This window comes from Alosa alosa, chromosome 18 (assembly GCF_017589495.1).
Source record: "Alosa alosa isolate M-15738 ecotype Scorff River chromosome 18, AALO_Geno_1.1, whole genome shotgun sequence".
NCBI lineage: Eukaryota > Metazoa > Chordata > Actinopteri > Clupeiformes > Clupeidae > Alosa > Alosa alosa.
The window spans coordinates 11,075,055-11,087,756 of NC_063206.1; the positions used below are offsets into that span (position 1 = coordinate 11,075,055).

Here is a 12,702-nt window from a genome sequence, read left to right on the forward strand (position 1 = left end):
TTCGTCTCACTGGTGGTATGCCCTTTTTATTTCTGTAACCCAATTTGAGGCTTAAATGTTCAAGGTTCCCTCAAGGTTGAATTGTCATCAATTAACCACAGACTTCCATATGTGTAACTCCACAAAACAGACTTCCATTTGCAATGTAAAATAACACGCTTCAGTCTAGGAAACTGAATCATGAGGTTGCCAGAATATCGTGGTTCCCATGGTGACAAGGCCAAATGCAGGCCATAATAACTCACAGCCACTGTAGCACAAGGTGAAGTCAGACAGTTACAAACCAGATAAATTTTGACTCGGCCTCTGCTTGGACCTCATCATAGATATGATCATTGAACTAAGGGGAATCTGTGTAACAGCGTAATCTATGTGACATTATGCCAATATGTGCTAAACATCTCACAGTGTTTTGCATTTTCACAAACGGGGAGCGACATGGAACAACTCAATTAAAAATAACATTAATAAAAATAATAATAATAACAATAATATTAATAATATTTCCTCAACTCAGATACTGAGTATTATCATTTAACGGGCCCAGACTTTCCCTTTCTCATATCTCTCACTCTACACCCGTGTTAGCTAATAGATTTAAGTGTTGTTACAAAAGACAGGGCTGTTAGGATCAATGCTTCTCACGTGACGGGGAGAGCTGATGCTTGATGGAGCATGTTAACAGAGAGGAAATGTGACTAATCCTCCTCTTGGCATATATTTGCACACTTATCCCTTGACACACACACCCTCGACACATACACACACACAAGTATCTTCATTCCACAACACTGAAGTAAACAACATATGACCAAGTGCTTTCGTGACACATCCCACCCAATGTTGCCTGTCACTCTGTCGTTCATGAGTCACTAAGTGGTGCCTTTACAAGAGTGAGATGCTAACAAGTAATACCCCTTGTGTGGGTCATTTTCAGACTGAATGGCATCGAAAGTACTCATATGCTCTTAACCACCACACTTCTGACAAAGAGGATGCCTCTCTGTCTGAAACAAGAGGGTGAGCTGGAATATGTGCAACATGAAATATAAAATCTGGCGGTAATGCTGAGGACTAGGTCAAGATGGGAATTAGTGATGCCTGTTCTTTGCATTGTACATTGAAACATATTGGGTGAACACACGCATGGTCTTAAAATCAAACAAACAAATGAATGAACAAAGTAAAAAAAAAAAAACACTTTGCTCAATCAAGTCATTTCCTCAACAATCCCTGCTGAAAGACAGATTTGAATGGGTGACTGTACTAAGTAGCATTTTCTTGTTTTTTTCCTAACTCAATAAGCAAGTGACTGGGTGATGTCTAACTGACTCGGTCTTGCTACAGCTGTGGTTCACCCACAAGGACACAGAGGTGTACAACTGTCCTTCTAGCACCAGAGGTTAGCACAATGGATATGTTGTCATTGCACAGTACAGTTAAGACACCATAGAGACATCATAGATTCCAAACACTGTAGAGGAATGACCTAAAGTGGTCTAAAGTGGACTCTTTGTTTTGCACTTTTTCGGCACACCACAGACAAGTGGACAACAAAAAGCGGACAGGAGTCGATCTGTTGTTTTGTAAGCCATCTGCAGGTGTTCTCTAGTTGCTATTCACAGTATATAGCATTTTTTTTATTTAAATCATGAAAATATGAATCACTTGAAACTGCTGGTGAGTTGGTCTCTTAGAAACAGGGTCACTTTATAGTCTCTAGGTACTAAGCTCAAATCATCAGACCCAAGGATGGAGTCAGTGGCTCCTTTGTCAATAAGTTAGAGAGTGAAAATAAACTCATTAAATATCAACTAGAGCTGAAATGCATGAAGACACACACTAAAGTATCCATACACACACACACACACACACACACACACACACACACACTCTCTCCCTCTCTCTCTCTTTCTACATCTCTCTTACACACATAGATACACACACTGTGAGGTGAAAACACACACCTGTACCTCCAAATGAAGGTAGTGTAATAACCATGACTCCAAACACTGACGTGTGCACAGTCAACCCTGTGGAGGCTGCGAATCCAGTAGTTCAGTAAGTTTGATTAACCTGTACAACGGCCCATGAAAGACTATCCAAAACGTGAAGGGAGAACAGTAACAAAAAAAAAAACTGAATGACCAAAACAAACAAACAAAAACAAATCCCTCAGATGGTTTCCAAGTTATATGGTTTCCTAAGGGGACAGGGCAAAGGAGGTGGTGGGGGCCTTTTTCTCAACTGCGTCAGTTTTTTTATTTCTTTTTTCTTTTTAGGCAAAAAAGAGCCCTTGAACTACACAGTAGTCTCGTTCTTCCAGGGGCCGGTGCGTATATTCCCCGTGCTGTCCAGCGGGTAGAGGACGTTCTCGGGCGTGCTGCTTTTGAGGATGCCATTCTGACTGGGCGAGGGGTTCTGCAGCAGCGACTGTCTGCGCGGCCGCATCTCCAGGTGGCCACCCATGCCCAGCTCCTCGTCGGCCGCCGCCGGCGCCATCTTGCCGCAGCCGCACAGGAAGGCCCCGGCGTCGCCCACCAGTTCGGGCGGGCACAGCGCGGGGAAGAGCTCGGCCTTGGCGCAGCAGGCGTGCCGGGCGTGGCACAGGGCGGCGTGGCAGCTGTGGTGGGGCCCCTCGTGGCAGCCGCCGGCGGCGTGGTGGTGGTGGTGGAGGTGGTGGTGGTGGTGGGGGTCGTCGTAGCCCAGGTCGTGCTCGTGTGCGCCCACGTGGCACAGGTGGTGCCCGCCGCCGCCGCCGCCGGGGTGGTGGTGGTGGTGGTGATGCCCGGCGTCCAGCATGCTGTGCGGGCTGTTGGCACGCGAACTGTGTCCACTACCGCCACCACAGTCCGCGGGCAGGTGGAAGGCGAACTCTCGCTCGCTCCCACCGCCCACGCGCTGCCGACTCAGGCGTCGGCCTTTAGTCCTGACGCTGCCGCCGGTACTGCCCGGGCCTCCCTTCAGGCAGCGGTGCAGGTGGATGGCCGGCCGGTAGCCCTCGGGGTCGGCGTGGAGCAGCACGTGCGCCGCCGTGGGCTCGTCCTCGCCGTCCGCGTCCTCGTCCGGCAGCAGCTGCTGCGAGTGCAGCCCGGTGCAGCACGGCGGTCCCACGTGCGTGGCCGCGGCCGGGTTGGGCGAGGGCAGGCCGCCCAGCTTGCAGGGCGCGCGCGTGTGCACGCCCAGCAGGCCCTTGCCGCCTACCACCCCCGGGCACTGCGTGTCCAGGTGGCCGCAGTGCAGCAGCGGCCCACCGTGTGCCAACGAGTCCCCGTTCACGTTCAGCTGCTTCAGCCGGCCATGGTGGTGGTGGTGGTGGTGCGCAGGGCCGTGTGCGTGACCGTGGCCGTGGCCCGAACAGCCGCCGTGTCCACCGTGGCGCGGGCCACCACCTCGCCTGCCTGGACAGCAGGAGCACCAGCAGTGCCAGACGTCGTCGCGCTTGGCGCAGTGGTGGATGAGCACGAACAGGCCCAGGGTGACGGAGAAGGCCCCATACAGGCAGCTGAAGATCATGTCCAGGAAGTGGCCCATAGTGACGGCCAGCGCGCCGAACGTCCACGTGGCCAGGAACAGGAAGAGGGTGAAGGCCGCCGTGCTCAGCTGGGCGCTGAACGAGTGCTCGTTGGCCAGCAGCGCCGGGTTGACGCCGCAGCCGCCTGCGCAGTGGACCCGGCCCACCTCGGCAGATGCCGGTGGGGCCCCCTGCTCAGGCCCCTGGTGGCAGTGGGGCGGCAGATCACCTGAGGCTAGCCGTTGGTGCTCTTCGCTGGATGCCTTCAGCTCGTACTTGCGCTCCGGGTGCCGGCGCAGCTGGATGAAGGTGCCCAGGAAGTAGATGCACGTCACCAGGGCGATGAAGGCTACCGGCCCATAGAAGGCCCCCAGGCTAGGCTCCCATGCCATCCAGCAGCTGTGGGAGGGGTCAAAGGTCAGGACTGTTGGCTCTGAAGCAAGAACTAAGAGCAGGTGTTTATGTGTGAAGGTGATAGAAAGACAGATAGACAGACAGACAGACTGATAGATATATATATAGATAGGTAGATAGATAGATAGGAAGATAGATAGATTTCCATGTACCATGTAACTGAGAAGCAATCTTGATGGAGCATTCACATATAACAAACACCAATTCCAATACCAAATAGAATTGATTTAGATTAAGTGTTAGTTAGTATAATTTGTATTTTAGTATATTTAGTACATTCTTTATCTTCTACTGTCCTTATTGCTTAGTTGTGTTTTTATATTATATACTTTTAATTACTTTTTCTGCTGTTAGTGAATGTGTGTGTGTTGTCTGTATGCTACTGAGACCTTGAATTTGAAACCCTGGGGATCAATAAAGTATCTATCTATCTATCTATCTATCTATCTATTCAAATATTTTGAAGGTGCCAGTGTTTGTGTGTTTTAATTGGTGGTAGTGAATTAATCTTTGATTGTATGTGAGTATGCTGAGAGCATCTGAGGACAGGAGGAGAGTAAACCATATGTAGGAGAGAAGATGGACAGTCACAGAATAAGTATGTGTGTGTGTGTGTGTGTGTGTGTGTGTGTGTGTGTGTGTGTGGGAGGATATGTGTGTGTGCAGGGCAGAGAGATGTGTGGGTGAGCTGTGTGAGAATGTGGCTCGTGGGTATGCATGTCAAAAAATTTGTTTCTCTGCTGCAAAAACACTTGTTTGTTTTGAAAAGTGTGTCATTTTCCAGAGCAACAAAAGCACCATGACCATCTCCCTAAAGATAAAGAAATCAGATGACAGCACTTACTATGGTGTTAGCTCTCCACTTCCGTAATTTTCAATATTAGTGGCTGCAGTAATTCCACAGATAATGAAAGGGATCCCACCACTCACTAGGTAAAACCTATATAAGAAAACGACAAGAGAGAGAGAGAGAGAGAGAGAGAGAGAGAGAGGGAGAGAAAATGTACTTTACCCGACTGACATATTTGATTTGTAGACTTGATCTGATTTAGTCTGATAATGTCCACAAGAGAAATAACAGAGAATAAATTAAAGCTTGAACAGCAAAGTGCCAGTGAGAAGATGAAATAAAGAGAGTTGCACACAGGAGAGCAGAGAGAGAGAGAGAGTGATAGAGAGAAAGAAAAAAAGAGAGAGAGAAGGGGGATAGCAACAATACCCAGTGATACAGATCAAAATGATGTGACACTCTGAATGTGAGAAATGAGAATACAATCGGGCTTGTTGGTATTCTGAGACCAGAATGAGATAGAGTAAGGGCACCAAAAAAGATTATTCTCTCTGTCTCTCTCACACACACACACATGCACAGACACAGAAAGACACAAACATAGTCTCAGACACGCACGCACACATGTACACACACATACACACACAGTCACACAAAAACACATACACACAGGTACACAGTACACACATAGGTACACAGTACACAGACACACACCACCACCTCTCCCTGATGCACCAGGCAATCACTACTGCAGGGGTGTCTTGTCTCCCCACTATGCTCACTGTCTTCCTCAATCCCACAATCCCTCTATGCTCACTGTCTTCCTCAATCCCACAATCCCTCTATGCTCACTGTCTTCCTCAATCCCACAATCCCTCTATGCTCACTGTCTGTACTCCCCTCCTCCAGGATCTACTCTCCCTCCTGTCCACTCAGCTCCAGATTTCCTCTGACATCTTCTGCCCCTCTCTGACGCGAGTCCCACTAATAAAACACTTTCCATCATCTTGTCGCTTTCTATCGCCTCAACACACATGGATACACACATGCAACACACACATGCAAATATAGGACACACACACATACACCTTAAAGGCTGACCCAGAGTGTGAGGAGAGTTGCATAGGGAGCAAAAGCAGGACGAAGAGGATATGGGGTTTAGGGAAATGCATGAGACAGAGAGACGAGAGGTCAGGAAGAGAAAAGTGTGTGTGTGTGTGTGTGTGTGTGTGTGTGTGTGTGCATGTACCCTTGAGCTTGTCTTTGTGTGTGCTTGTATTTGTGTGGGTGTGTATCTGTGTTTGTGTTTGTGTTTATGTGCGTTGTGATGTATGAGCCAGCTCTCACCACGGCGGCGGTCTGTGTTCCTTTCATCAGTGTACGGCTGGAAAAAAAGACCTCCCCTCTCTGCATGCTACTTCGCCTTTTCAAAACAACCCACAAAATGGCAGCGCCGCCACCAAAGGCTTTTAAGAGAAGTTCATGCACAACAAATCTGATGATATAAATAGACAGTGAATGCACCCCGAGCGAGAGGCGCATTCTCTTCCTCTCCTTCCTTGTCTCTTTCTCCCTCTCTCTAATTTGTATTCACTCTCTCTTTCTCTCTCAATCTCTCTTACCCTATTTCCTCTCTCTCTCTCTTCACTCTTTCTCTCTCTCTCACGTCTCATACACAGTTTCTCCAACATCCTCCAGCCCAGATAGGTAGAGCATCACTCCCCAAGTGCGGTTGACATTTAGCCCACGTGATGGTGCAACCCCCCCCCCCCCCCCGCCCCCAACCCCTGTCGTGGACAAATCCACAACATTGTTTTGCTTCGTTACTGACCCGCTGCCGCATCACACACACACACACATCCCACCTACGCACCCCCCTCACCCCCCTCACACACTCCTACCTAACGCGCTCTCAGTAGGGTGATCACCACCATCTCCTCACATAACTTCAGCTCAATTCAGCTTTATGGTCATTACAGCATTAAACATTTATGAAAAGACTTTTCTGGAAGTCCCTGAGGAGCAACATGAACATGCATAAAATACAACATAAATTTAAACAAGAGGAATGCCACAAAAGACAAGACAGTGAGAGACAGTGGGCCATATACTGACAGTATGCACAGGACAGATGCATCTGAATCTTCATATAGAACTGTGCATCACACATGCTGTTCAGGCAACTCCATTATATTCCTGGGGAGTGTACTCAGGGACACTGGAGAGGCTGTGGTATGCAATAATGCACAGGATGATTACGGGTTGCCTCAAAGGCCCTCGACATAAAAGGTGAAAAAGGCTCTTGAATAAAATGGTGGTGTGCGTGTGTGTGTGTGTTGTTTGTGTGTGTTTTTGGGAGATATGTCTCTGTGTATGCATAATTCTGTTGTGGGGTGCCATGTAATTTCAATCACACCAGCAAGAGGGTTAAATAAAAGAAAATGGGTGGTATCACGACATTGCTATTTGGCGATATATTGGCCTTTGTGTGTGTGTGTGTGTGTGTGTGTGTGTGTGTGTGTGTGTGTGAGCACGTGTGTAAATGTGTGTGAGAGGGGGTCTTAACGGCAGCGGGAGAAATTGATTTGTCTCTCCAGCTGTAGCAGTAGCTGGTCCTCAGCACTGCGGCCACTTCTGACAGTGGGAATTAGAGTCAATCACAGGGGCTCAGCCAGGCCCAATCTCAGCTCCCAACACACACACTCAAACACACATATGCACACGCCACACGCGCACACACACTAAAACCCACATGCATGTGCGCGCACACACACACACACACACACACTCAAACACACAAAATGCACATGCACACACACACACATACATGTGCGCACACATGCTCACACACACACACACATACATGTGCGCACACATGCTCAAACCCACATGCATGCACACACATACACACACTAAAACCCCCATTTGCATGTGCACGCACATACACATAAACATACACACACACACTCAAACCCACATGCACACACACACACACTCAAACCCACATGGACGTGTGCACGCACACACGTGCACACACACACACACACACACACACACCCCAACCACACACACACACACACACACACACACATACACACACTAAAACCCCCATTTGCATGTGCACGCACATACACATAAACATACACACACACACTCAAACCCACATGCACGCACACACACACACATGCACACACACACACACTGAAACCCACATGGACGTGTGCGCGCACACACGTGTACACACACACACACACACACACACACACACACACACACACACACACACACACACACACACACACACACACACACACACACATACACACACAGAGAGAGAGAGAGAGAGAGAGAGAGAGAGAGAGAGAGAGAGAGAGGGGTGGATCAGCTCAGTTTAAAGGCAAGGCGGGGAAAAGATGATATTAAAAGAGAGGAATATACAGGAGAGAGAAAGAGACAGAGGGTACAAGAACACAAGGGCAGGTCTAGACAAGAGGGACATTTTTCACTCTGATATATTGAGATGGTAATAAATCTGTTCCATTTCCAGGTAAAAAAACCCCACATTTTTTTCCACGTTTTTGATATGTAATGGTCCTACCGAATCACATCAAACTGAGTTATATATATATCAGGGGAGCATTCACAGTTATGGCTTTCAGTCGGCCACAATCCACTGAACAAAGAAAAAAACACCATGTGTTGCATGTCTATTTATTCAGATTCACATGATGACATTTTTTTTTTGGTAAAACAGTTGTAAGGTTATGACGATAAAGATTTTAACTTTGGGAGAGAAACATGAACAGAACAGAACAGAATACGAAGAAACAAAGGAAATGGGGTGAGGGAGAGAGAGAGAGAGGGAGAGAGAGAGAGAGTGAGTGTGAGAAAGAAAATCTATATGTGCTTGTGTATGTTCGAAAGACAGAGGAAAGACAGTAAAGTGGAGAGCAAAAACGGAGAAACCAAGAGGAGGGATAAACAAGGAGAGAATGAGTGACAGGCGTAGAGATGGAGGGAGAGAGGGCTCTTTCAGTGTAAACCCCTGTGCTGTGTCTCAGTGCCACAGTCAATTCTGCAGCAGGGCGTTAAATGGATTTCAAGCGGGGTGACAACAGGTGAAGGATGCAATGAAATCTGTTGTGAACTAGTCTGACACATGTGCTCTTATGATACCACTGACACAGACACAGCCCTGAAGACCATTTTCATCGAGCGCCGTGTGTACCATCTTATAGTCCACACACAAAAAACAGATCAGACTGGGACTGGAGGCTAACTATGATAAAGCAAAATTTACCTGCAGACTCAATAGCCACGTTTACATGGACACTTTTAATCCGATTAGAAATAGAATAACGGCTAAATTGCAATAATGATTCTCATAAACACCTCAATCAGAATAAAAACGCCTGATCCGATTAGAATTTTAATCAGAAAGAAAGAGGTGGTGTAGTCCGTTCCTATTCCGATTGAACAGCCATGCATACGGTCAATCGGATTGTCCACTGTATCTTCTCAAGGAAAAGTAGGCAACAACGGCTATTCCGATCAAAGATTCTAAAGCGCTTGAGAGCATCTGATCGTTTACGTACCCCATGTAAACAGACAGCACTAATATTTCAACCGGAATAGTTTAATCGGAACGACAAAAAAAACTGTGTAAACGTGGCTAATGAAAAAGGCGTTTGTTACATAAGTATTTCTCTTCATTGCATTTTCTACGCTTGTTAGCAGACATCAGCACTGATTCTCAGAAGACATTCTATGAGATCCATTTTTTCTGATTCAGACAGTAATTGGAACAAAAAATGTTGCCTAATGGACTGTCATATTTTAAATTCATTCAATCTGTCAAACTGATGAATTCCCATGCACAATTATTCTCTCTTCCTCTGTCTCTCTCTTCTAGCTGAACTTGACCGCACCTGAGGTGACAGACCACACCTGAGGTGCATTTAAATCTGGCAAACAGGGGTCGAACGTTTATGGCAAACATGACTCCCTATCCATTTCCTTTTCCTAGTCTTTAGCCAGTTCTCAGGAATCCTGCAGAAACAGCATCTCAGCTGAAGATAAACTACAGTGGTTGGCTGTAGTGAGAAACAGTGAACAGTACACAGGCACAGTGGCAGTCAGTGCCCAAAGTTACCTACACTGAAATGTGACGGAAGGTGACATGGAAATGATCGCCCACCTTCAGTCATGTAAACAAAGACTGACTACTGTTCATGAAGGGGTTTCTATCAAACATGCACATGGATATGCACACACACAAACTCTCTCTCCTTCTGTCACACGCACACACACACACACACACACACACACACACACACACACACACACACACACACACACACACACACACACACACACACACCAGTGTTTCCCATACATTGACTTATTTGTGGCGGCCCACCACAATATCAACATTGACCACCACACAATGATTTTCCAGGTTGTACTAAATCGTGCTTAAATCTGGTTAACATCATAACCACGCTGTGCTAATTTGTTAAAAACTGTTGCATTCAAGTTAATTCTGCAAACCAACCACCACAATGGAATTCAATTCTCTGGGAAACACTGCGCACACACACACACACACACACACATACACACACTCCAGTTCCTGTTTTGTTTGGGATATACCCAGTCCCCGGTTAACCGAAAGGGAGAGACTCCGACCTCTGGTTGATCCCCACATCAGTGTGCACAGCACAGCACTGGCAGAGTAAGCAAAACAAACAAACAAACAAGCACATAAATAAACAGAAAATAAAAAAATAAATAAACATGGGGAGGCGGCATTAAGGGCTGGTTGCAGGCTTAAGCTCATCAGAGGGAAAAAGTCCTCCCAGGAGAGATAAGCGCAGAGTAAATCCCCACGCTGGAACGAGCACTCTGGATCTCCGCAGCCTCACAGGTGAGAGAGGCAATTAAATCTGCGACTGCTGAAGAGGGTCTCTCTAGATACCCCTCCACAGGGTGGCTAAACCCCCATAGGAACCACCAAGTGTTGTTCCCTCCTGCCCTTCATTCCCCACTAAAAACCAAAACATCCACATACCCAATATTCTTTAACTTTTAAAAATAAATTAAAGCCAATTTGGCCTTTCACATGAGGGAACACTTTTAACATTTCAAAGTATAAACATTTATTTGCCTCATGAAGATACTGTGTATAAGTGGGCCTAACCAGACCGGTTCCTGTAGATGCCATCTTACCTCTGCCACCCAACATACTTTAGATGATAACATTTATAAAAGCTCGAACTGTGGGGTTCTGAGGGCACATCACTGAACTGCACCCACAGATGTACACACTCTAAGTCAAGCTAGCAGTCACAAACCTCATTGCAAAAACACTTGCATCCCATGAGAGACATATTCTTTAGCTATCCATCGTTACTAACACATCTCTCCCTGCAGACTAACTCAAGCAAAAAGACACCATTCTGATCCTGCAACACACAAAGAGGGTCTTGAATCACGTGGCGTACGTTCTCTGTCTGAGCCATTAAGCATTACTGGCACATCTGTACTTGCCTGGTAGTAAGGTGCCTAACAGATGCAGGCTAACGGCCCCTTTGACTGGAGGGGGAATACAGCAGAGCCTCCAACAATAACGCCATACGACAGCATGGTGCAAACACAAGCTGGCGCGCCGATGATGAAAGGCTTCTATTGGATAATAGTCCCATTTGCCTAAAAAAAAGACTTGTCATGGAGTCCATTACACACACATTCACATCACACACACTTCTATATTTAACAATGAGGCTTGCACTCAGTGGGACAGCACAGTAAGTAGATATAGCATTTTAGCGTTCACTGAAGTTTGACTGTTCACATGAACAATGTTCAATCTCAGCTTGATGGTCAGGATGGTCATTCAAGCCAATTCTTGAGCTGGTGAGACAGCACAAAGATGTAGTAGCTATATGTTGCTCCTCTAGGGTGTACATGCACAGGTTGCTAATCCAGTGTCTCCGAGAAAACTGAATTCCATTTGTGGTGGTTGGTTTGCAGAATTAACTTGAATGCAACAGTTTTTAACAAATTAGCACAGCGTGGTTATGATGCTAACCAGATTTAAGCATAATTTAGTACAACCTGGAAAATCATTGTGTGGTGGCCGCTACAAATAAGTCAATGTATGGGAAACACTGTGTAATCGTAGGCACCACTAGCACCATGTTGTTTTATCACCACCGCTGCAGACAAGGCTCCTTTCGTCCTTGTCTCTGGTGAGCCACAGACATGTGTACGAACAGCATAAACACAACACCAGAGGCGCTACCACCTTGTCTTTGCACTCTACGGGGATAGCGTTAGCATTAGATGGACGCACTAGCATGTCATCAATATGAGGCTAAAGTCAAGGTTAAACATCAGCAGCAGCGTTAACGCAACTGGAGCTCAGGCTTAGCAGTCTGCCCCTGCTGCATGCGTGTGAGTAGGCGTTAGCCGCTTAAACTCTCCCTTCGCCAAACATAATCCTCTCATGCCTCCTCTCTCTCTCTCTCTCTCTCTCTCTCTTTTTTTTTCTCTCTCTCTGTTTGTCTGTCGCTCTCTCTCTCTACACCAGGCTCAACCACAATCATAGCAACACTCAATCACTTGCTGAGGCCTTGATTGCCAGGAGAATAAAAAAAAGTGTCTTTCAGTCCCAAGTAAAAAAAGCACTTAGTTTTCAAAAGAAAGTGAACAGAAATCACATCCACTGAGAGCCAAATCCTAGCACATTCTCTAATCAGCCCTTTTTGCCTTTGAATAGACTGCGAGCACCATGATTGACTATCTGGCGGCTTGGTGAACAACAGGCCGATTTTAACCCTTTTTCTAGAAAGTTCTCTGGGGGGAGTGAGGCCAGGTAGAGGTCGTACCTCAGCATAGGTGATTTCGGCTGGTGCGTCGGGGCGTCTCCATCCTGAGGCTGCGTGGGCTTTTTGGTCACTTGCTTGTAGATGTTCCTGGCTGT

At 46.8% G+C, this 12,702-nt stretch overlaps 1 protein-coding gene across 1 annotated transcript in view; it reads right to left on the bottom strand.

Moving 5' to 3' along the window:
- The window catches only part of LOC125311943 (adhesion G protein-coupled receptor A3), a 135,923-nt gene continuing 123,221 nt past the window's right edge, over positions 1-12,702 (bottom strand). Inside the window, exons 16-18 of the mRNA XM_048270352.1 lie at positions 12,608-12,702; positions 4,773-4,868; positions 1-3,913 (exon numbers count right to left, since the gene is read on the bottom strand). The exon at positions 12,608-12,702 is cut by the window's right edge and continues 54 nt beyond it. Of these exons, the coding sequence (XP_048126309.1) occupies positions 2,302-3,913; positions 4,773-4,868; positions 12,608-12,702 (1,803 nt within the window). The 3' untranslated portion in view covers positions 1-2,301. The remainder of the gene's footprint in view (positions 3,914-4,772; positions 4,869-12,607) is intronic.